The sequence below is a fragment of the Chiloscyllium plagiosum genome, unplaced genomic scaffold (assembly GCF_037043375.1).
Source record: "Chiloscyllium plagiosum isolate Xiang-an unplaced genomic scaffold, Cpla_swu_hap1 HiC_scaffold_19, whole genome shotgun sequence".
NCBI classification, from domain to species: Eukaryota; Metazoa; Chordata; class Chondrichthyes; order Orectolobiformes; family Hemiscylliidae; genus Chiloscyllium; species Chiloscyllium plagiosum.
The window spans coordinates 57,742,253-57,767,898 of record NW_028270157.1 but is presented as its reverse complement, the minus strand read 5'-3'; the positions used below and the strand labels follow the sequence as shown (position 1 = coordinate 57,767,898).

Below are 25,646 nucleotides of genomic sequence, written 5' to 3'. Positions count from 1 at the left end.
TAGGCAAGGAGCATCTTTTCAGGATAGAGACATTCCACTTCTTCTTTCAGTGCCATTACTGTTGGGTCTTCTCCAGAATCATTGCTGAGCAAGAACTTAACCAGATTCATTGCATCCAGTGCTGATTAAATAACCAAATCCTCATCCCTCTTCATCACTTTAGTTGATCATCAACTTGTCAACGATGCTGCACATCCACCCTTTTGTTATCAGGGTACAGTGGCTACAGGATGCTTTATGTACAGGGTGCAGTGAGTTGCCAAGGCTTCTTGGCAAGACCCTCTAAAGCATCCAACTCCACTTTGCCCACAAGGACGGGTGCGACATCCTTTCCCGATTTAGAGTAGTCTCACCATCCAGACGGTGTAGCTGTTCCATCAAAGTCTTTGGACACTAACAATAACATGGGAGCCCTTTCGTCACCACTGTTGCAGTGTTGCGAGAGGAAAGCCCACCATCCAGAGGGATTAGGAATGGGCAATAAATACAGGCACTGTTGAAAACACCTAGCCAAGGCCGAGTGATAACAAAATGCCAGCATGCTGTTTTGCTCTAATATTTGTAGTTGAAGATAATTTTTCAAATGCATTTCAGAAATATGGTCATGTAGGTACGAATTAGCTTTGACGCCAGGATGTATTCTCTAGAGAACGACAAGATGGAAAGAATGGAGCAAACTCTCTGACGTTTGAGCGTCCTCTGGATGCCTGAGTTGTATAAAAACTTCATAATTGCCACGATGGGTGGCCCAAAGGGTTTCCTGTTAATCTGGAAGTAGAAGGAGAATCCCTCTGCATCTTCCACCACTAATCCGAAAGCAAAGGTCACCTATAAGTGCCAGTGTTTTGGACTCCATTGGTAGCACAGCACACCACGATGAAAACCACAGAACCATCTGGAAACGTGAAGCAGGCTTTTCTTGCACATTCAGCAAAGACTTGTAATTCTAAAGGGCTTTCAATTCTGAAAAACTTCCACGGTGCTGTGCAGAGCTTCCAACAGATGCAATGTACAGACTAAAATACCTGCTGCTGGTATGCCTCATGAGGGTTGTTTACTTGGAATTAGATGGGGACTGCACTCTGAGGGAGAACGCTGTGTTGACTAGGGATATGCTAATGGAATTTGCATTAAATAAATATTCATATTGAGAAACTGTAGCCATATGTTTCCAAAGTAAAGCTTTCTGGGCAGCGTTTGAGTTGGTCTGTCAGCAGCAGATTGCTCAAATACATTCAGGCTGTTAACAACCCAACGGACTGTTGAAAAAGAGGGGAAAGGCATAACTGCATCAGAGAAGCAGCAAGCTTTCACATCTCTGCACTGCTTCAGGTTTACAGTAGTTTCATAGATTAATGTCGGGGAACTGTTTCCTTTGAGGGCAACAAAGTCAACTATACTGTGTTCACTTCAGAAAATTGTTTAGCCGTTAATGTTGTCCCATCGGATTTGCAGCCTTATTTCTGATGTACATATTCATTAGAACAGTCTGTGCTAGTAGAGAGGATTTCAGTAGAAACATTAAAATGAAGGAAAACATTTGGGACCTCTGTACTGTCAAAGTGCAGCTTTAGCAAACATTTACTGTGCCAGGAAAAAATGGATTCTGAAGTGGAGAATCTAAATTTACACTGACAAACTGCAATAGCTTGAAAGTTGTCTTCCAATTGTGACAAATCGGATTAGTTGACGTACTTCCATCCAAGAGAACTAATGGATATGCAACAAACAATTACATTTTAGATGGCACGGGTATCTTCTTTGTTGCTCCTTCACAGTGGTTGTGAAAGCTAGGAGACTGGTTCTTTTGTAAGTGCCACACATGAAGCTGCCCAGTGATGTTGGTGGTTGTTTTTGGCTTTGGTGCTGTGCCAAGCCAGGTCATCGTAATAATCCCTGCCAACCCACAGGAGGTATTGCTGCTCTCTTGTCAACTGGTGACTGCCACATGCAATATTTGATGTTTAGGGCCTTGCCGTGTTTGTAAACGTCCTTGAAGTGGAGATCTGAGCACCCATTGGTCATCTAGCTCTGGATATCTCATCATACAGGGAGTCCTTGGTTATGTGACTGTCTTCCATTCTGCCCACGTGCCCAAGTCCACAAAGATATTCCTGTTTGATCAGCACCCATGCTTTCCTTTGAGAAGACTAACATCTTTGTGACTTCATGCTGCCAGGCCTGACCCTTGATATGCTAGAGACAATGAAGTTAAAAGTTTTTGATCTTTTTAGGATAGCTGTCGATGTTTCGCAGCTGTACAACAAGATGGCGGCGAACGCAAGTCTTATAAACCAGTCAGATTTAATGGATACTAACCAACAGCTTAAAACCTTTTGTAATTCAGAAATTCATATGGATATGTTTCTCGAATATGCTGCTTGACTGTTCCTGCCTTGCTATGCCTTTCTAATAGGTGTTACCAGACACTGCTTCTCTCTGAAGTTCAGGGTATCACCAATTTAAATCTCTTTCAATTTGCAGCCTTCTGATTTGGTGCATCTGGCACGTTTTCCAGGAATGTGAGCCCCCTCTTCCCTCTACCTGGAATTGCGAGTGGCCATGTCTCCGTTCAGAAAATAAGTCATGGGCTTCTCAGCATCCTGGCTTCGTCATTTTTATCAGCATGGAACAGAACAGCCCAGATATTCCGATCAGGATTTGAGCCCCTAATTCCAATGCAGGTTGCATACGTACTTGCTTCCAATTATTTGGGCCCATCTTCCAGTCCTGCAAGTCTCACCAAGCACAAGAATCCTTGCAAATGGCAGCACAGGGAATTTTTGTTTTAACAGAACTCACCATTGCAGTCAGGTATGTTAAGTGTATGAAGTGACCAAAACTGTTTTTTAAAAAAAAGACTTTGGAGAGAAGCTGCGTGGCAGGTGAATGGATCCTGGGGTCGGTGAGGAGTTGGGGGGGGGGGGGGGGTGCAGGAGGGCAGGTCGCGTGGATTGGTTCAGGAGGCCTGTTGCTGAGTTAAGGGAGTAGCAGGCTGGATTAGAATGATGGGGCGACGATCAGAAAAGTCATAGAGATGTATAGCACGGAAGCAGACCCTTTGGTCCAACTCGTCCATGCCGACCAGATCTCCGAACCTAATCTAGTCCCATTTGCCAGCAATTGGCCCATATCCTTCTAAACCCCTTCCTATTCATATACCCATCCAAATGCATTTTAAATGTTGAAATTGTACCAATCTCCACCAGTTCCTCTGGCAGCTCGTTCCATACACGCACCACCTTCTGCATGGAAAAGTTGCCCCTTTGGTCCCTTTTAAATCTTTCCCCTCTCACCTTAAACCTAAGTCAGGTCAGGTTGGGGATGTGTTGTTGTCAGGAGAGGGTTTGGAGCTGCAGGATCAGGGCTGTGTTAAGGTCGTTCTAGAGGGAACCATCTGGAGGGGTGACAAACAGAGTACATCAAACAGCAGATGTGGGCTGGACAGTTCCTATAGATTTTTCAGCAACCCATCATGTGTTGAGGACCGTGAGTCACCAATTATTTATCATCTTTACAAGTGACGTCAGTTCTTCCCTCCTGACAACCTAGCTTTGAGCTTCCTTCACAGCCACTTTGCTTTGTACTGCCTTACCAGCTGGTGCTTGAATTTCTTTTCCAGGGCCTTCAGCTTTCTTCATTCTCAAGATTGATCTCCAGCACTCGCTCCCGAGCACGATGTGAGCTCTTTCACAGACCTGGGGCTTCACCAAGCTGGCGTTGCTTTTGGGTTTCTCTGACATCTGGCCTTTCTCTGCTTCATCCATTGGTGTACTGTTTGTGGGCTTCTTTCTCAGCTGCAGTGGCTCCATCTGGACCCCAACTCTATCCAACACAAAACCAGTGACTGTTTCAGCTCCTCGGGCCTCTTCTGAAGCTCTGACTGGCTGGGGCCTGTTTCCCCCTCCCTCAAAGTACCAGACTGGCCAGCAGCCCGGAAGTAGCAGCCTATTCCCTTCACTGCCCGTGAATCAATAAATAAGCACGAAATGAATATTTTTTGACAGTATTCACTCCAGAAAACGATAATGTTGTCGAGGAGAATACTGAGATACAGGCTACTAGACTAGGTGGGTTCGAGGTTCACAAGGAAGAGGTATTAGAAATCCTGCAGAGTGTGAAAATAGATAAGTCCCCTGGGCCGGATGGGATTTATCCTAGGATCCTCTGGGAAGCCAGGGAGGAGATTGCCGAGCCTTTGGCATTGATCTTTAAATCGTCATTGTCTACAGGAATTGTGCCAGAAGACTGGAGGATAGCAAATGTGGTTCCCCTGTTCAAGAAGGGGAATAGAGACAACCCTGCTAATTACAGACCAGTGAGCCTTACTTCAATTGTCAGTAAAGTGTTGGAAAAAGTTATAAGAGATAGGGTTTATAATCATTGAGAAAAGAATAATTTGATGAGGGAAAGTCAGCACTGTTTTGTGAAGGGTAGGTCATGCCTCACAAACCGTATTGAGTTCTTTGAGAAGGTGACCAAACAGATAGATGAGAGTAAACTGGTTGATGTGTATATGGATTTCAGCAAGGCATTCGATAAGGTTCCCCACAGTAGACTATTGTACAAAGTGCAGGGGAATGAGATTGTGGGAGATATAGCAGTTTGGATCAGTAATTGGCTTGCTGAAAGAAGACAGAGGGTGGTGGTTGATGGGAAATGTTCATCCTGGAGTCCAGTTACTAGTGGTGTACCGCAACGGTCAGTGTTGGGTCCACTGCTGTTTGTCATTTTTATAAATGACCTGGATGAGGGCGTAGAAGGGTGGGTTAGTAAATTTGCAGACGACACTAAGGTCGGTGGAGTTGTGGATAGTGACGAAGGATGTTGTAGGTTACAGAGAGATATCGATATGCTGCAGAGTTGGGCTGAGAGGTGGCAAATGGAGTTTAATGCCGACAAGTGTGAGGTGATACACTTTGGTCGGAGTAACGGGAATGCAAAGTACTGGGCTAATGATAACATTCTTGGTAATATAGATGAGCAGAGTGATCGCTGTGTCCATGTATACAGATCCTTGAAAGTTGCCACCCAGGTTGACAGGGTTGTTCAGAAGGCATACAGTATTTTAGCTTTTATTAATAGAGGGATCGAGTTCCGGAACCATGAGGTTATGCTGCAGCTGTACAAAACTCTGGCGCGGCTGCACTTGGAGTGTTGTGTACAGTTCTGGTCACCGCATTATAAGAAGGATGTGGAAGCTTTGTAAAGGGTGCAGAGGAGATTTACTAGGATGTTGCCTGGTATGGAGGGAAGGTCTTACGAGGAAAGGCTGAGGGACTTGAGGCTGTTTTCGCTGGAGAGAAGAAGGTTGAGATGACTTAATAGAGACATATAAGATAATCAGAGGGTTAGATAGGGTGGACAGGGAGAGCCTTTTTCCAAGTATGGGGACGGTGAGCACGAGGGGGCATAGCTTTAAAATGAGGGGTGATAGATATAGGACAGATGTCAGAGGTAGTTTCTTTACTCAGAGTAGTAAGGGTATGGAATGCTTTGCCAGCAACGGTAGTAGATTCAACAACTTTAAGTGCATTTAAGTCGTCATTGGACAAGCATATGGACGTGCGTGAAATAGTGTAGGTTAGATGGGCTTCAGATTGGTATGACAGGTCGGTGCAACATCGAGGGCCGAAGGGTCTGTACTGCGCTGTAATGTTCTATGAGCAGCTGACTAAAAGCAGACTGACCTTTGAACTGATCTAGGTGAGCTAACAAGACACTTCAGGAGCATCTTGCACTTGTTGATAGGTAGAAACAGTAGAGGAACAATCTGTGCCCTGAATGGTCATAAACACCTTCTGGAATGAGGTGCACAGCGTTAGTCTTTGCCTCAATACAAGTTGAAGTGACAACATTTGTCTGGGAGAGGATTGACCTCCTTCTAGACCTGCAGTAAAGTAACCTCCACAATGCCATGTCCATACCCTCGGATTGAACTGAATTGACCGAAAATGTTTGGCTCCTCTTGTCGGTGGTTTAGCACTCACAGGAGAGTTGATGGATCCCTTTGATGTGCAACTTGTTGTAAGCAGCTTAGTTGCATTTGATTTGTAAGCTTGCTTTGAATTCTTCTGCTCCTGTAATTTTTCATTTATTGAGTCCGCTCTTAGCTATTAGAGAAAGAGAGGGCGAAACAGCCAGCTCTTAACAGTGTACAAATTGGCTCCACACAGGCTTTCGCAGCAAGAATAGTTTAGTTGTCAGTGTACAAATTTAGAGGATAGGAACAACTCGCAGGAGTATGACATTCGGCCCTAATTTAGTCCCACCTGCCAGCACCCAGCCCATATCCCTTCCTATTCATATACCCTTTTAAATGTAGTAATTGTACCAGCCTCTACCACTTCCTTTGGCAGTTCATTCCAAACACATACCACCCTCTGTGTGGAAAAAGTCACCCCTTAGGTCTCTTTTATATCTTTCCCCTCTCACCCTAAACCTATGCCCTCTAGTTCTGGACTCCCCAACTCCAGGGAAAAGACTTTGCCTATTTACCCTATCCATGCCCCTCATAATTTTGTAAACGTCTATAAGGTCACCCGTCAGCCTCCGACGCTCCAGGGAAAACAGCCCCAGCCTATTCAGCCTCTCAGTATAACTCAAATTCTCCAATCCTGGCAACATCCTTGTACATCTTTTCTGAACCCTTTCAAGTTTCACAACATCTTTCCGATAGGAAGGAGACAAGAATTGCACACAGTATTCCAACAGTGGCCTAACCAATGTCCTGTACAGTTGCAACATGACCTCCCAACTTCTGTACTCAATACTCTGACCAGCAAAAGAAAGCATACCAAATGTCCTCTTCACTATCCTATTTACCTGCAGCTCTCCTTTCAAGGAGCTATGAACCTGCACTCCAAGGTCTCTTTGTTCAGCAACACTCTCTAGGACCTTACCATTAAGTGTATAATCATGCTAAGATTTGCTTTCCCAAAATGCAGCACCTCGCATTTATCGGATTTAAACTCCATCTGCTACTTCTCGGCCCATTGGCCCATCTGATCAAGATCCCTCCAATTTTGGTGTCATCTGCAAACTTACTAACTGTACCTTTTATGCTCACATCCAAATCACTTATGTAAATGACAAAAAGCAATGGACCCAACACCGATCCTTGTGGCACTTCACTGGTCACAGGCCTCCAGTCTGAAAAACAACCTCCAGTCTTCCGACACCTCACCTGTGACTATCGATGATACAAGTATCTCCGCAAGAGGCCCAGCAATCACTTCTCTAGCTTCCCACAGAGTTCTAGGGTATACCTGATCGGGTCCTGGGGATTTATCCACCTTTATGCATTACAAGACCTCCTCCTCTGTAATATGGACATTTTGCAAGATGTCACCATCTATTTCGCTACTTTGTATATCCTCCATATCCTTTTCCACATGCAAATATTCATTTAGTATCTCCCCGATTTTCTGCGGCTCCACACAAAGGCCGCCTTGCTGATCTTTGAGGGGCCCTATTTTCTCCCTAGTTATCCTTTTGTCCTTAATATATTTGTAAAAGCCCTTTGGATTCTCCTTAATGCTATTTGCCAAAGCTATTTCATGTTCCCTTTTTTGCTCTCCTGATTTCCCTCTTAAGTATACTCCTACTGCCTTTATACTCTTCTAAGGATTCACTCGATCTATCCTGTCTATACCTGACTTATGCTTCCTTCTTTTTCTTAACCAAACCCTCAATTTCTTTCGTCATCCAGGATTCCCTATACCTACCAGCCCTTCCTTTCACCCTAACAGGAATATACTTTCTCTGGATTCTCGTTATCTCATTTCTGAAGGCTTCCCATTTTCCAGCCGTCCCTTTACCTGCGAACATCTGCCCCAATCAGCTTTTGTAAGTTCTTGCTTAATACCTTTAAAATTGGCCTTTCTCCAATTTAGAACTTCAACTTTTAGATCTGGTCTGTCCTTTTGCATCACTATTTTAAAATGAATAGAAATATGGTCGCTGGCCCCAAAATGCTCCCCCACTGACACCTCAGTCACCTGCCCTGCCTTATTTCCCAAGAGTAGGTCAAGTTTTGCACCTTCTCTAGTAGGTACATCTACATACTGAATCAGAAATGTTTCTTATACACACTTAACAAATTCCTCTCCATCTAAACCCTTAACATTATGGCAGTCCCAGTCTATGTTCGGAAAGCTAAAACCCCCTATCGTAATCACCCTAATATTCTTACAGATAGCTGAGATCTCCTTACAAGTTTGTTTCTCAATTTTCCTCTGACTATTCGGGTGTCTATAATACAATCCCAATAAGGTGATCATCCCTTTCTTATTTCTCAGTTCCACCCAAATAACTTCCCTGGATGTAGTTCTCGTGCTATCCTCCCTCAGCACAGCTGTAATGCTATCCCTTATCAAAAATGCCACTCCCCTTCCTCTCTTGCCTCCCTTTCTATCCTTCCTGTAGCATTTGTATCCTGGAACATTAAGTTGCCAGTCCTGCCCATCCTTGAGCCATGTTTCTGTAATTGCTATGATATCCCAGTCCCATGTTCCTAACCATGCCCTGAGTTCATCTGCCTTCCCTGTTAGGCCCCTTGCATTGAAACAAATGCAGTTTAATTTATTAGTCCTACCATGTCCCTGCCTACCCTGACTGACTCGCTTCTGTTCTCAACTTTACCAGTCTCAGATCTCTTTCCTTACTATCTCCCTGGGTCCCACCCCCCCACCTTACTAGTTTAAATCCTCCCGAGCAGATTTAGCAAATCTCCAACAGCATTTATTGTAGATATAATCTGCAGTAATCCTTGAACTCTCTTTAAACTCCCACATCTGACAAGAAGCGCATATCACTCTACTAAATGCCATTTTTGCTCCTTCACAATCTACTGACCCAGAAAATAACATAACACGGCCCCAGGTTAAATTAATAGTTATGGTTTATATTTTAAGTTTAATCAAGAGACATATCTCAAAAAGCATATAATCAAGAAAGAACCTACTCTACTCACTACTGCAGACTTGCTGTAGGTCAAACTTAAAAACAATACACTTATCTGCTTCTGTGCTGTGAACTTCACCCAAACAGTTTCTCCAAGATCAGTTGTAAATTTCAGTTTGTTAATTTTCCCAGGTGCACTCCGATGTCCAGCGATACATGAATTCAAACAGCAAAGGCGGTAACTGTGCAGGTTCACTGCTGTGTCAGTTTCTTTTTCTCTCTCTCTCTCTCTCTCTCTCCTGCACTGACCTCACCATGTGCTCCCTTTGTCTGTTCTTCTCCCTTTTAAAACTGTTGTTGTTTTGACTTTTTTTTCCAAAGTTCCAAAACAATGCAACAGTATATAAAACAGTAATTGCTGCTCCTGGAATTCGAGGAAATCATCTCCAACACCTAAAATATCTCAAAAAAGGAGCAGCTGTTACAGCCAGAAATTTATTCAAGACTCTGCTTCAACCACTTGTTGAGGAAGAGAGTCCTAAAGACTCTACAACCCTTTGAGAGCATGGTGCTGGAAAAGCACAGCAGGTCAAGCAGCACCCAAAGAGCCCTCCCATTTATCTCTTCACCCCCAAGGCTCCCAGCCTCATTCCTGATGAACGGCGTTTGCCTGAAACGTCAATTTTCCTGTTCCTCAAATGCTGCCTGACCTGCTGTGCTTTTCCAGCACCATACTCTTGACTCTAATCTCCAGCATCTGCAGTCCTCATTTTTGCCTAGCCCTTCGAAAGCCTAATTGCTGTTAGAAATTGATGCCAGCTGATTTTTACAAGGTGATACCTGATTCAAGATTCTCCCACTAGAGAATGCATCCTCTTCCCCAAAAGCCCTGCGTTGACCCCTCGGGATCACGTGTTTCAATCAATATATGCTTGCTTTTGCTCTTCAGGGAACAATTTTGATGAAGTATCCGTCACATGAGCTGGGAACGGGAGAAAAAGCATTCAAAATGGTATTGGAAGGTATGTTGACATTGATTGATGGCTATGTTGTAACTTGGAAAAAAAGTACCTGATAGAACCCTTCAAAGGTGCCGCATGTCAGAACGTACCAAATTTAGTTGTAAATTGCTAATGTTCCAGTCTTATTTTTCATTAAATGCCAATTTGTAAAATGTTTTAAATTGTTGCCATTTCACTGTGGCTCGCAAACCACCTGTCTCCTATACTTGTGCACCAGCACCTCTGAGACAAACCTGAGATTCCAATGGCATTTTTCAGGCTTTTGTTTGTACTTATAGTCATAGAGAATTACAGCATGGAAACAGACCCTTTGGTCCAACCCGTTCATACCAACCAAATATCCCAACCCAATCTAGTCCCACCTGCCAGCACCCAGCCCATATCCCTCCAAACCCTTCCTATTCATATACCCATCCAAATGCCTCTTAAATGTTGCAATTGTACCAGCCTCCACCACTTCCTCTGGCAGCTCATTCCATACACACACCACCCTCTGCATGAAAAAGTTGCCCCTTAGGTCTCTTTTTTATCTTTCCCCTCTCACCCTAAACCTATGCCCTCTAGTTCTGGACTCCGAAACCCCAGGGAAATGATTTTGCCTTTTTATCCTATCCATGCCCCTCATGATTTTATAAACCTCTATAAGGTCACCCCTCAGCCTCCGACGCTCCAGGGAAAACAGCCCCAGCCTGTTCAGCCTCTCCCTATAGCTCAAATCCTCCAACCCTAGCAACATTCTTGTAAATCTTTTCTGAACCCTTTCAAGTTTCACACCATCTTTCCGATGCAAGAATTTTCAGTATTCTTGTATCAAGACACTAAAATCCCTTTTAGCCTCTTTGCATTAAGAAATGATTCAGAACTGTCTTTCTCTGACTGCGAGTGTATATGCTCACACTTCCCCACATTGTACTTTCCCCACTCACTGAACTGACAGTGTCCTTTTGGAACTTATTTCTCTCATCTGTGCAGTATACTTTGCCTCCTACTTAAGGTAATTCAAAAACTTGTACAGGTACTTTTGAGAATCCCTAAAAGCATAACATGTGTGATCAATCCCCCACTCCTCCTGGTGTAGAATCAGTATGAGTGTTGGACTGCTTGCTCATTACAATGGTATTCTGTTGGTCTCCTTCCACCTATGAGAGATGATGGACCTGCAGCAATCAATCCGTTTCGTTGGGGGTACACTTTGACAGCTGTGAAGACAAATTAATGGGATGCAGGTACTGCCACAGATGTCACACACAAAGCTGCTAGTGACACTGTGGGTTGTTGCTTGTGACGTTGGCACCTCTTCCTAATCCACTGTAGAGAGAAATGGTGACACTCGCTTTCACCAGCCAGTAGCTTCCAATATTTAGGGCCTTCATGTTGTCTGCTCCTTTCTGCCTCACTACACAGGAGATCCTGTGGTATGCATCAGTTGGCTGCCTCTGCCTGATTATCATCATCAGCATCATATAATCATCAACATAGAATCGCTACAGTGTGGAAACAGGCCAGTAGGCCCAACAAGTCCACACCGACCCTCCGAAGATAACCCACCCAGACCCATTCCCCTACCCTATCACTCTACATTTACCCCTATCACTCTACATTTACTAATGCACCTAACCTACATGTACCTTAACACTATGGGCAATTTAGCATGGCCAATTCACCTAACCTGCACATCTTTGGATTGTGGGAGGAAACCGGACCACCCGATTGATTAGTGCAATTACACTTCAGAGTGCTGCCTTTGAGAGGACTGTATTAATGACTTTGTCTTGCAGAATGCACTCATAATGCGTCACGGACAATAAGTTGGAAATTGAAGAGCTTTTTGCTATATAGATGTAAATTGTCACAGCCATATGGCAAGATACTAAGAATACAGGCTTTATAAACCTTGGATTATGTGGATAATAATAATAGCTTAAAACAAAGTTGCAACCACCTTTTATAGTTTGGAATACCAGTTGTACACAGCTGAGTATATGCCTTTCAACAAACAAAAAGCTGTGCATTCTGGAGATCTGAAATACAAGTAGAAAGAGCTGGAGAGACTTAAAGGGTCAGGCAAAACCTTGACAAAGAAAGTTAAAGTTTCAAGATCTATGTGCCTCTCTGTTAGATGTGAATGGGCCTGGAAAGAAGCTGGTTTTGTGCTGTTTAAAACAAAAGCCATTGAGGAGGAGCAACTGAAACAGGTGGTAAGAGCGTCCACAGGAAAAGGGAGTGCTCGTGTTAGTAGATGAGTTGGATACTGAGTAGAATGCCAATGCACTAACCCCTACATTCAAGGCATCATCCTGTGTCTTTTCTGCCACCACCAGCAGTTCTCACCCCATGTCACGATTCCACATGGATTGTCCCTCTGTGACAGCCTGGTACATTCCTCCATCACTCCCAACACCACTTCACTCCATCGCACCTTCCCATGCCACTGCAGAAGGTGTTATGCTTTGCCATTATTTCCTCCCTCCTCACTGTCCAACACCCCAGACTTTTTCCAGGTGAAACAACAGTTATTGGTACTTTTTGCAATTGGATCTATTGTGTATCCTTCCTCATAAAGTAGTCTTCAAATTGGTCAGAACAAATGCAGGCTGGGTGACCGTTTTGTCGAACACCATTGGGCTGGCCATACACATGACTCTGACCTGCTAATCACTAGCCATTCCAATTGCTGTTTTGCTGTCATTGCTAGCATTTCTGTCCTGGGTCTGCTGTAATGTTCCAATGAAGCACAGCGCGAGCTGGGGAGGAACAGTACCTCATTTGTACTGAAGCACTTGATGGCCTTCAGGACTGAATGTTAATTTCGACAACTTGAGAGCATGATATCTGCCCTCCATTTTGATGACATCCCCTTCCTAATCCTCAGTGTCTTGTTTGCGGGGGTTTGCTCTTAGCAGAGCTATTTTCTGCCACCAACACCTACCATTAACTCCTCACCTGTAGTTTTTTTTCTTTGCGAGCATTAACAGCCCCTCTTTTTGTTTTGTTCCTCTGGGCATCTCTATCAGCTGTCCAAGTCTTCCTCCTCCCCCTTTCCAGCTACTTCTTCAGAAGCCATGCTGGGTTTGAAATCTTAATTCTGTTTCTTTTTGCACAGATATTCCCCCCCCCCCTTCCCCCAACCTGCTGAGTTTCACCAGCACTTTGTTTGTATGTGCATATCATTCCTATTTTATAAATCAGTGATTGATCTTTGATGTTATCTTATTTCTGTGCGCTATCATTTTTAATAATCTGCTGGGCGGAGCTTTCTAAAATGTGCCTGGCAGCTTAGGTTAAAAAAAACTACTGCTCTTTCCATTTTTATCGTTGCATCTTTTAAAGATCAATTAGACAGGCACGGCCTGCCTTTCACAAATCTGTGCTGATTTTCCCTGATTATCTCACTTGTCTTAATGTTCAAGAATTCTGTCCCTGACAATTGATCTTCATAACTGATATAAAGCCAATGGTGCTGTCATTTCTTTGTGTTTCCCTTTCTCCTGAAATATTAAACACTTCAGTTAGAGTCATAGAGATGTACAGCATGGAAAGAGACCTATCAGTCCAACTCATCAATGCCGACTAGATCTCCTAAATAAATCTAGTCACATTTGCCAGTATTTGGTCCATATCCCTCTAAACCCTTCCTATTCATGTGCCCATCCATATGCCTTTGAATGTTGTAATTGTACCAGCCTCCACGACAACCTCTGGCAGCTCACTGCATATGGACACCACCCTCTGAAAAGTTGTCCCTTTGATCCCTTTTAAATCTTTCCTCTCTCACCTTAAACTTATGCCCTCTAGTACTAGACTCCCCTACCTTAGGGAAAAACTACCTTGGTTATTTACCCTATCTCTGCCCCTCATGATTTTATAAACCTCTATAAAGTCACTCCTCCAGACTTCCAGGAAATATAGCCCCACTCTATTCAGCCTCTTCCTATAGCTTAAACTCTCCAACCCTGGCAACATCCTTGTAAGTCTTTGCTGAACCCTTCCAAGTTTCACAATATTCTTCCTATAATAGCATGGAAACCAGAAATGAACACAGTATTCCAAAAGTGGCCTGTGCAGTCACAACATGACCTCCCAACTCTTATACTCAATGCACTGATTCCAAAATCTAGAGATCTTGGAAAAAAATGATCAATGCATTTGTTATCATCTCAACGGATAGAAACCAGCAAGTATGAAGATTTCTCAGTTTAGGGCTCAATGTTTTCCTATCTTTGTTTTCATTAAATCAACTAAGTTCCTTCCCTTTTGCCTTTTTTTTTGTACCATTACTATTTTATCCTCGTTGTCTATTATGAATACTGAAACAAAGTGCTTCTTTAACACGTCTGTAAATTCTTCATAAACTATTATCTGCTGTTTATGATGCTACATTTTTACATATCTCTCAGTCCCTTAGTATGTTTATAAAAGCTTTCACTGCTTCTTTTGACCCTGTGTGGGTTTTTTCCATGTTTCATTTTTGCATCTATACATATTATACTTGTAGGCTTGAATGATTTTTCTCATTTTCCCAGTCTGTTGAAGTTCCATTTTTCTTTAATTAGTTTGGCGCTGTTTGTTTCTTGTTAGTTGAGTATAATTGTGTAATTATACAAACAAAAAACTCTCTCCTTTTTGCTGACTTGCTGATTTTTGTATTGTAAGAAATAATTATTTTGAATTTTTCATGTTATTTAGCCATGAACAGTTTAGTCGAATTTCCTGTGGTCAGTTTAATTCATCTCTTTAAACTATGAGTTTGAACAGAATGAGTCAGTCTCCTTATCAATAACTAAATCGAGTTAATAGTTATTCGCACTAATTCAATAATCAGAAAGTTCAGCTCTAATCAATGCTTTTCACCACATCAGCTCATCTCTATGTGTGGCCTCCTTTGCTAGTGCAGCTTAAATTGATACTTAAGAAACGCTTTAAGTCAAATGTACGGCTTGCTTATAAATCAGATGAATTTCTGATGAACTTCTAACTTATTTAAATTTATTCAAAGCTAGTGTGCCTAAAATGTCTAAGAATTAAAATTTAATAAGCTCGCTACATCATTAAACTGTAAGTATTCATGAGGTTTTGTAGAAACATTTACTGCAGTCATTGAAGTAGGAAGATAAGTAGACTCTGCATTCCCTCTAGCCTGTTTTGCCATTTACTTGCCTTCGTCCCGCATCCCTTTCAATATTTGTGCGAACCAATGCATTCTGATTCACCCCTCAATGGCTCTGCTTTAATTTAACATTATGCCGCTTTTTCTAGATAACCGACTGCATACTCTTATTCACTGCATTAAGCATTTCTCCAACACTTTACTATTCTGTATTTAGTCAAATATAAACCTTATCTATTCAACCTGTCATTGAAATTTAAGCGTTTTAGTCCCTTATTAAGTGAAGCATGGAATACCATGATTGCAGACCAGTTTTACTTTCATTTAGTAGGCATGGTCCAAATATAGATAATCATGGGATAACGTTTTATGATTGCCTCCTGCCAACTATGCCATCTGCTCATAGTGAATGGTATTTGGAGACAAGGCAATAGTATTGTCGTAGGCACCATGCTGTTTATGGGAGAAAGTGAGGACTGCAGATGCTGGAGATCAGAGCTGAAAAATGTGTTGCTGGAAAAGCGCAGCAGGTCAGGCAGCATCCAAGGAGCAGGAGAATTGATGTTTCGGGCATAAGCCCTTCTTCAATCATGCTGCTCCATGCTTCACATTAATAAGGGACTAAAACGCTTAAATTTCAATGACAGGTTGAATAGACAAGGTTTATATTCGACTAAATACAGAATAGTAAAGTGTTGGAGAAATGCTTAATGCAGTGAATAAGTGTATCCAGTCGGTTATCTAGAAAAAGCGGCATAATGTTAAATTAAAGCAGAGCCATTGAGGGGTGAATCAGAATGCATTCCTAAAGAAGGGCTTATGCCCGAAACGTCGATTCTCCTGCTCCTTGGATGCTGCCTGACCTGCTGCGCTTTTCCATCAACACATTTTTCAACCATGCTGTTTATACCCCTTTTTTAAAAATAATTGGTTGATTGTGAGTGAAGCTTTGAAACCTTGCTGACAGGTTAAACACTTCTCCCTGTTTAGTGTGAGCAGGATGATGACATGTAGCTCAGCCTTGATGTTGATCTCTTTTTGTGCGTCATTCTTAAATCTGGTTTCTCTAGCCCTGTTCTTCTGGAGAATCACAGAAAATTGCAGGACAGAGGAGGGTTTTTGGCTCATTGAATATGAGCTGGCTCTTGTAACAAGCAATCCAACTAGTCCCACAACTGTGCTCTTTCCCTGTATCTCTGCCACCACTCTTCTGAAAATGTCTATCAATTTCCTATTTGAAAACCAGTATTCATTCTGTTTCCATTACTCATTGGATAGAGCATTAAACAGCCTAACCACATAATGCTTTTCCCCTCACATTGTCCCGAGTTGTTTTATCAGTTACCTTAAACCTGCCTCCTCTGGTACGGAATGCATCAGCTACTGGAAACTGTCTTCATTTCCACTTCGAAGCACTTAGCAATGCTTCAACACTGCTATCAAAACATTTTTTCGCCTTCTCTGCTTGAGGGAGTTGCAGTTTCTCTAAGCTGTTGTAATTGTTCCTTTCTGGAATCATCCTAAGCAATTTCTCCTTAAATTACGATACCCAGTTTTGGATTCATACTGGAACCAGATGAATGTTTTATAAGATTTAGTACAACCTTCTGGTTTTTCCACTCTTTTTACAAAGCCAGCGACCCTATATTACTTTTTTAGTGCTTTGCTAACCTCTCCTGCTTTTTACAGCAAATTAAGCAGAAGTCCTCCCAGGTTTACTTTGTACGCCACTTTAGGATTACATTGTTAAACCGATATTGCCTCTCTGTTTTGCCATTTACTTGCCTTCGTCCCACATCCCTTTCAGTATTTGTCGAACCATTGCATTCTGATTCACCCCTCAATGGCTCTGCTTAAATTTAACATTATGCCGCATTTTCTAGATAACCGACTGGATACATTTATTCACTGTTGTTTGCCTTCTCGGCTCCTTTAATCATTCTTCCTACCGAAATATACCGTGTGACGTTTTTCTGCATTAACTTTTGGTGGATGACATGTTTGACCGTTCAATCAGCCTGTCCCATGTCCTTTTGAAATTTGTTGTTAATTCCTTCACACTCTCCCTATTTGAGTGATCTCTGGTTTTCCCTGTCTCTCCCAAATCTAAGTCACTAATGTGCATCACAAACAGCGCTCAGCCCTGAGGGACAACTTTGACAATATCTCTGTCGTCTGGAAACAGCTTTGTAAGAAGATTGTGATTTTTGAGAAGATTTGTAGCTCAGGTTGAGGTTCAGGTTGTAAGTTTACTCACTGTTTACTCACAGGAAAACAAACCTGCCAGCTCAGCGAGCAACCTTACAACATACATGAAGGTCTTTATTTATAAAATGAGGAAATGCACTTCAAATTTAATTTATTATCTCGGATTTCCCTGTCCAATGTGCAGATGTGTAAGACACTTGAGTAATGTGTGACTGAAAGTTCTTCCTTCAGTTGGTCTATCTGCCTCTCCTCTATCCCTCTCCTCCTACTTTTCCCCAGCCTCAGATGTCCCACACCCTTCCTGTCCAGAAACAAAATCATTGCTGCTGTTCAAAATTGTTAACCCCATGAATTGATACATATTTAAATATTAGCATCATTATTCACATAGCTGGTATATCAAGAAATGTAATTGATGTTCTGAAGAGTGCGGCACCAGGATTTACTACTTTGATATAAATGCTGAACTTTTCTTTTAAAGTGTATCTGCTCAAACTGGGTTTTGTAGATAATTAGAATTGAACCTGAAATCTGTATTATAATGCAGCTATAATTTTTTCCTTTTCTTAGAGTCAACTACACGACAGCCAATGTCCAACCTGTCAACCATTAACACCTTTGTTTTTGGAAAGTTGGTGGATGACTGTGAACACACACTTAAACAAGGGGTAAGGTATCTTTAAATGCGGGTTTCGACTAATAGGTTATACCTATCAGCAAAGATTGAGCAGGATGGAGGTCTTGCATCTAGAAAAGAGAAAGCTGAAGGCTAACTTGTTGAAGATTATGGAAGAGGTTGACAGATTTGACATGGAGAAAATGTTTCCACTTGCTGGGGCAAGGGGAAACATGTACTTAAGATGGTGACTAGTAAATTCAATGAAGAAGGAGCTTATTTACCCAGGAGTTAGGATGTGGGACTCGCTATCACAAAGTGATTTTGAGACAAATAATAGAGATTCATTTAAGGGGAGAGCTAGATAAACAGATGAAGGGGAAAGAAGAGGGTTAGGTTTGATTGAGTTAGAGGAAGTGGGGCTGAGAAGCACAAATGCCTACATCGACATTTAGCTGAATGGCCTTGTTCTATATTGTAAGCTCAGTGCAATTTTTATGGAAGGTGCGGGGTCATCGATTCAAAGTGAAGCTTTTCATTACAGCATGGTACTGTTTTGGTGTTCCACATAGTGAATGGCCAATGGACCTGCCAATCTCAATCATTTAAGGATGAGTTTCCTGCTTTTTGTGGTATCTTGATTCTGAAAGGCAATCCCTGCCTTCTTAACTTTAATGGGCTAGCATTCCACTCCACACTCCAAAATTATAAATATTCTTCCTTGCGACATTGATAGCTTTGCTCACCTCTTTGACCATTCCGCGCTGAACAGAGGATACAACTGTCAAGCAGTCTCACACACCACGCAGTTGTTAAAAGACTGTGAGACTGTCAAAAAGGCAGGTCAGTGCAGATAAATGCCATGGAGATCAATTTTGAAATGTAAAAAACAAGCTGGCAGAATAAAATGAGTGCACTGTCTGTAGTGAACTTTTTTTCTCCACTTCTGTCTTTAAATTGAACATTCAGAGAGGAGTCAGTGCGCACATCCATTGAGATGCAGTTGGCAGTAAGAAGAACTCTGTCAGGACTGAAAAATGATTGCACCATTGAAATGTTATTTACTGACTCGACTAACAAACCCTTTAACTAGCACATTCATGGTGTGTGGGCATCAAGGACCAGCATTTGACACCCATCCCTAATGTCTTTGGCTTGCTAGGACTATTTTAGAGGACACTTAAGAGTCAGCCATATTGCTATGTGCCTGGAGTCACGTATAGGTCAAAATGGGTAAGGAGTAGAACGTGATGACAACAAATGCTGCAGATCAGAGTCGAGAGTGTGGTGCTGGAAAAGCACAACAGGTCAGGCAGTATTTGAGGAAGAGGAAAATCGACGTTTTGAGCATAAGCCCTTCATCAGGAATGAGGCTTGTGGGCCCCGGAGGGAGTGGGGGTTGGGGTGGTTGGGGCTGGGGCTGGGGGTGGTGGCTGGGGCCAGGGGGAAGGTAGCTGAGAATGCATTAGATAGATGAAGGTGAGGGAGAAGGTGATAAGTCAGCACGGGATGGTGCAGATAGATGGGAAAGGCGATGGAAAGGTCCGGAGGGCATTGCTGAGTTGGAGGCTTGGGACTGGGATAATGTGGGAGAAGGGGAAATGAAGAAACTGTTGAAATACACTTTGCAACCACATGGGATGAGGGTCCCAAGGTGGAAAATGAGGCGTTCTTCCTCTAGGTGTTGGGTAATGAGGGTTTGGTGATGGAGGAGGCTCAGGACCTGCATGACTTTAATGCAGTGGGAGGGGAAGTTGAAGTGTTCAGCCATGGGGCGATGGGTTTGGTTGATGCAGGTGTCCCAGAGATGTTCTTTGAAAAGATGTACTTGGAGGCGTCTTGTCTGCCAGATGTGGAGGAGACCACATTGGGTGCAACGGATTACATTGGAGGAGATACAGGTAAATTTCTGTCGGATGTGGAAGGATCCTTTAGGGACTTGGACAGGGGCGAGGGGAGTGTCGTGGGTGCAGGTTTTGCACTTCCTGTGGTGGCAGAGGAAGGTGCTGGGAGTGGGGTGTGGGCTGGTGGGGGGTATGGACCTCTCGAGGGACTCGCGGAGGGTATGGTCTCTCTGGAACACTGACAGGAGCGGGGTGGGAAATATATCTCTGATGGGGTCTGTTTGTAGGTGACGGAAATGGCAGAGAATGATGCAATGTGTGCAGAGGTTGGTGGGGTGAAAGGTGAGGACCGGGGGGTTCTGTCCTTGTTGAGTTGGGAGGGGTGGGGTTCAAGGGCAAAGGTGCAGGAAGTGGAGGAGATGCGCTGGACGATATCGTCGACCATGTGGAAGGGAAATTGTGATCTTGGAAGAAGGAGGCCGTCTAGGATTTTCTCAGGTGGAATTGGTCATCCTGGGAACAGATGAGGCAGAGGAATTGGGAATAAGGGATGGCATTTTTACAGGAGGTAGGGTGGGAGGGGGTGCAGTCTGGGTGGCCGTGGGAATCGATGGGCTTGTAGTAGATGTCTGTAGTTAGCCAGTTGCCAGAGACAGTGATGGGGAGGTCCAGGAAGGGAAAGGAGGTGTCCAAGATGGTCCAGGTGAATTTGAGGTCGGGGTGGAAGGTGTTGGTAAAGTTGGTGAACTGTTCAACCTCCTCATGGGAGCACGAGGCAGTGCTGATACAGTCATCGATGTAGCGGAGGAACAGGTGTGGTGTGTGCCGGTGTAACTGTGGAAGATGGACTGTTCCACATATCCAACAAACAGGCAGGCATAGTTGGGTCCCATGCAGGTGCCTATGGATACCCCTTTGGTTTGGAGGAAGTAGGAAGATTGGAAGGAGAAGTTGTTGAGGGTGAGGACCAGTTCAACCAGGCAGAGGAGGGTGTCATTGGAAGGGTACTGTTGGGAAGGCATGAGAGGAAGAAGCAGAAGGCTTGGAGGCCTTTGTCATGGTGGATCGATGTGTACAGGGACTTAGATGTCCATTGTGAAGATGAGGCATTGGGGGCCGGAGAAATGAAAATCTTGGAGGAGGTGAAGGGTGTGGGTGGTGTCCTGAACATAGGTAGGGAGCTCCTGGACTAAGGGGAACAGACGGTGTCAAGGTATGCAGAGATGAGTTCAGTGGGACACAAGCAGGCTGAGACAATTGGTTGACTGGGGAAGTCAGGTTTGTGAATCTTCAGTGGGACAGGAGCAGGCTGAGACTTTGGTAAGGAGGGTGGATTTTCTTCCGTAAAGGACGTTAGTGACCTCGATGGGTTTTTGCAAAAAAATCAATGACAGTTTCTATAGTTGCCATTGCTGTCACTTGATTTACGTTCCAGATTTATGAATTTAATTTAAATTACACCAGTTTCTATTTTGCCGTGGGGCACCAGATTGCCAGTCCAGTGATGTTACCACTGCTCCATCTCCCTTAAAGCTCAAACGTTCTTAATACTTGTGCAACGTAACAAACACCAAGTTTCACGGTTCTCACTTCTCCGCACTGTGTTTTTGCAAAGAGCCTCAGAAAAGGAGGGAAGGTCTATCTTTCTGATAACAATAGATGATTAATTCAGGAAATAGTGTTTAGTTGATACCAGAATTAGATTTGAAAATCCTGAAGATTATATTAAAGTCTTGGTAGAGTTTGAACTTTGAATGAGTTGGTAATTTTTATGGGGTATCTTTGTTTGATACCAGAAGGACAAAATTCAGCTTCTTATGGGCTTTTTTTTGAAAATGAAGGAAATATGAAAGTTCCATTGGGGCTGGGGGCAGGTAAGGAAGACTAAAGATATCAGCGGGTGAAGGAAGCTGAAGTTTGAAGGCACTAAGGTTAAGAAATGGCTGATCTGATATCAACCTGGTGAAGCCCAAACGAGGAGTAACTGTGTGTCAACCAGTGATGTACAGAGCTAACCATTTACCCAAGCAACGGATCAGATCTAAGCTCTGCAATCCCACTACGTCCAGTTGTGAATGTGGCAGCAGAGGAGGCAGCTTCACAAGTATTCCTGTTTCTCAACAAGTGGGGAACCCAGCTATTCATTGCAAAAGGAAAGGCTGAAGCAGTCTTCATCCATAAGTATTTTTGTTTGATCCATCGCAGCCTTCTCCAAAGTCTTCAGCCAGTCTGATACCCCTTATATAATATCAAGAAACAGCTAGAAGCACTGGATACTGCCAAGGCTGTGGGCCCTGTCAAATATCCAGTAATAGTACTGTGCTCTATTTATGCTTTACTTGCCATGCCCCGAGCCAGGATGTTTCATTACAGCTATAATATCTACCTGGCAATGGAGTACGTTGCCTAGGTATGACGGGTATCCCATCTGATGTATGACTAGTAACTCTTCATTACCAGTAGCCCCTCAGTTGTGCACTCAGCTTGCATTGTTTCATAAATAGGCTTCTTGTGTGATCGTTATTAAATTGGAGATAAAAGAATCTACATCAGTCTGGATTCCTCTATCCCATGTCTATGTTTATTTTTTCTGTACCACATAAACATTGTTACCTATTCTTATAAATAAGCAAGGATGAAAGGAATTTCCTTTTTCTCTTATTATGTTCATCCTGCAGAAGATGCTGATGAGTGCGGATTTTGGCATCGCATTGTCAACATTGCGAGATTTCCCAGGTGCCTTCATCTTACTTTCCAAAGAATTGTATGTGCTCCATGGCATCTCTTGAGAGTGTAGTGGTGTCAAGATTGGTCCAGACGTGAGTTGAGTGAAGCCTTCTCAAAACAATGACAGGATGGCAGCAAGACTTCCCTCCGAAAAAAGAAGAAGAGGAACACCTATACAAGGTATTCGCCAAAAACGGATATCCTCGCAATTTCATCAACAGATGCCTAAGGGAAAGACAACGAAACGAGGACATGCCACAACCCAAAGGACTAGCCACACTACCATACATCAAGAACATCTCTGAAATGACAGCCAGACTACTGCGACCACTAGGACTTATAACAGCACAAACCAACAGCCACTCTCAGACAACAACTCACCAGAACGAAGGACCCGATACCCAACATGAGCAAAACTAATGTAGTGTACAAAATCCCATGCAAGGACTGCACAAAACACTACATAGGACAAATAGGAAGACAGCTAACGATCCGCATCCACGAACACCAACTAGCCACGAAACGACACGACCAGCTATCCCTAGTAGCCACACACGCAGACGACAAGCAACATGAATTTGGCTGGGACAACACTACCATTATAGGGCAAGCCAAACAGAGAACAGCCAGGGAATTCCTAGAAGCATGGCACTCATCCACAAACTCCATCAACAAACACATCGACCTGGACCCAATATACCGGCCACTACAGCGGACAGCTGAAACTGACAACCGAAAGCGGCAGGGACAGGCCACTATAAATGCCGGAGGAAACACCACAGAAGCGCTTCACAGGAGGCTCCCAAGCACTGAGGATGTCACCTAGACAGGGGACGAAACGTTTGCAACAAAAACTTCCAGCTCGGCGAACAGAACCACAGCAGTGAAGGGGTCTTGCTGTCCATTGTTCTAGTTGGCAGTAGAGGAAATGTATTAAAGTACATTAATTCTTCAACAGTAGGCATAAGGAAAATATGCCTGGTGAGAACAGCTCTGCCTGTTTTCAGTGGGTTGTATTGTAATTGTATGTAGATAGACGACACAAAGAGGCATGTCTGCATTTTGTGTGGCCCCACAGGCTGAAGGAGCTGAAATGTTACAGGCTGTGAACTCTGTTCAGTAAAATGTGGTTGTGCTTGTGGAATGTGAAAAAGTAATTTTGTCTCAAATCATTTGCCAGCAGAGAAACTTCTGTAGATGTCTATCTTGTTTTTTATCACCGTTAAAAACATTGCCTCAAGATATTTAATAATTGGCTGTGAATTGTGGATTTTGAATTGTTTTTAATGCTGTTTCTCCCTTAGCCTGTTACTTTTCCTCTTCCTCTGCCTTTAACTCCCAATGACTTCATTACTTTCTCTTGCATTGTTCCACTCTTCCGCACTTTTCCTCCATTATGACCCCTTTCGCAAGCATCCTTTGCGTCCTCTTCACTCTGAACAATTATCTGGAAAAGTAACTCACTGTCTCAATGGAGATCATGTTGCGGCTGTACAGGATGTTGGTTAAGCCACTTTTGGAATACTGCGTGCAATTCTGGTCTCCCTGCTATAGAAAGGATATTGTGAAACTTGAAAGGCTTCAGAAAAGATTGACAAGGATGTTGCCAGGGTTGGAGGATTTGAGCTAGAGGGAGAGGTTGAATAGGCTGGTGCTGTTTCCCATGGAACGTCGGAGGCTGAGGGGTGACCTTACAGAGGTTTACAAAGTTATGAGGGGCATGGATAGGATAAATAGACAAAGTCTATTTGTACAGACTTTGTCTGCCCCAGGTGGGGCAGTTAAAAACTAGAGGGCATAGGTTTAAGGTGAGTGGGAAAAGATTTAAAAGGGACCTAAGGGACAACATTTTCATGCAGAGGATGGTCCATATATGGAATGAGCTGCCAGAGGAAGTGGTGAAGTTTGGTACGGGTACAACATTTATAAGGCATTTGGATGGGAATATGAATAGGAAGGGTTTGGAGGGATATGGGCCAAATGGTGGCATGTGGGACCAAATTTATTTAAGGTATCTGTTCGGCATGGACACGTTGGACCAAAGGGTCTGTTTCAGTGCTGTATATTTCTATGACTGTAATGGATGATAATGCTCTTGAGATGGACCTGTTCTTTTAACTTTGTTAAGTGTTTCATCAGCACCTTGCGCTGTGTTAGATGTCTGATTGTATCGAGTTGAATGAAGGAAAGTATTGCTGACATTTTCACTCCACATTGCATTGTATTAAAGAATGTTTCATTGATATTAGCATTGAGATTTGTCTCTGTCAACTGAAATATCCTGAATGTGTACAGAGCTGCAGTCATCAGCTCCCTCAACTATCTGCCTGATCTTCCCGAGTAAATTAGGGCTGTTCAGGTAGGAATCTGTGTTTGGAGCCAATCAGCTACCAGCCAGTTCTTTATATTTGGATGGAAAATGTGTCATGCAGTGTTAACCATCTCAAAGCAGGGAAATGGGTTGAGGGTTATTGTGAATATTAAGAAGTCACATTCCATCTGGATCAGTGCTGAAATTTCTGAGGCTCCCTTTTTATACAAAAATCTGGACACTCAAATCAGAAGTGCAACAAGATTTGGACATGACATCAAATTCGAGGATGTAGTTAATACAAAAGAAGAAAATGACAAACATAGAGGAAAGCAGTAATGAAGTTAGAGAATGGGTATGCACTTACCAATTGAAATTTAACTTCGATAAATCGGCAAAACTATATTTCAGAATAAGATGATTACATATTCCTTGAAAACTACACATGCAAATGAGATGGAGTTCAGAAGGTGCAGATACTACATTCATTGAAAGTAAATGCTCAGGTTAAAAAAAATTGCCATTTAAAAAAGAAGTCTGCTCCCAGTGATCAGAGAGGTTCCTGTCCAGAAGTTTAGAATTGAAAAGCAGAGAAGTTATATTCAAATTGTCTCATGCCTTGGTTAAACCACACTTGAGCATACTATGAATAGTTCTGGCCTTCAGAATGGGATAAAGTGCAGAAAAGATTTGCTATGGTAATTTTAGAACTTAGAGGTTATATCTGTCAGGAAAAAATATGTATTAATAGACACACTAATAGACTCAGGTTCTGTGTTCCAGAAAGGATAGAGATTTAGCTTGGGGACCCTGTAGTCTTTAGAGTTCAATAACTTTAGAGCGTGATTCAATCCTTACATTTTTCTTTTCACTCCACACCCCGTCCTCTTATATCGTGGGTTGCTTT

The 25,646-nt window shown here is 43.0% G+C and overlaps 1 protein-coding gene across 3 annotated transcripts in view; it reads left to right on the top strand.

Annotated features, from left to right (window-relative positions):
- pot1 (protection of telomeres 1 homolog) overlaps nt 1-25,646 on the top strand; it is a 332,035-nt gene that overhangs the window by 63,370 nt on the left and 243,019 nt on the right. For all 3 annotated transcript variants that reach the window (XM_043709133.2, XM_087997426.1, XM_087997427.1), the window contains exons 3-4: nt 9,854-9,926; nt 17,812-17,909. In XM_043709133.2, coding sequence (XP_043565068.2) covers nt 9,854-9,926; nt 17,812-17,909 — 171 coding nt within the window. The remainder of the gene's footprint in view (nt 1-9,853; nt 9,927-17,811; nt 17,910-25,646) is intronic.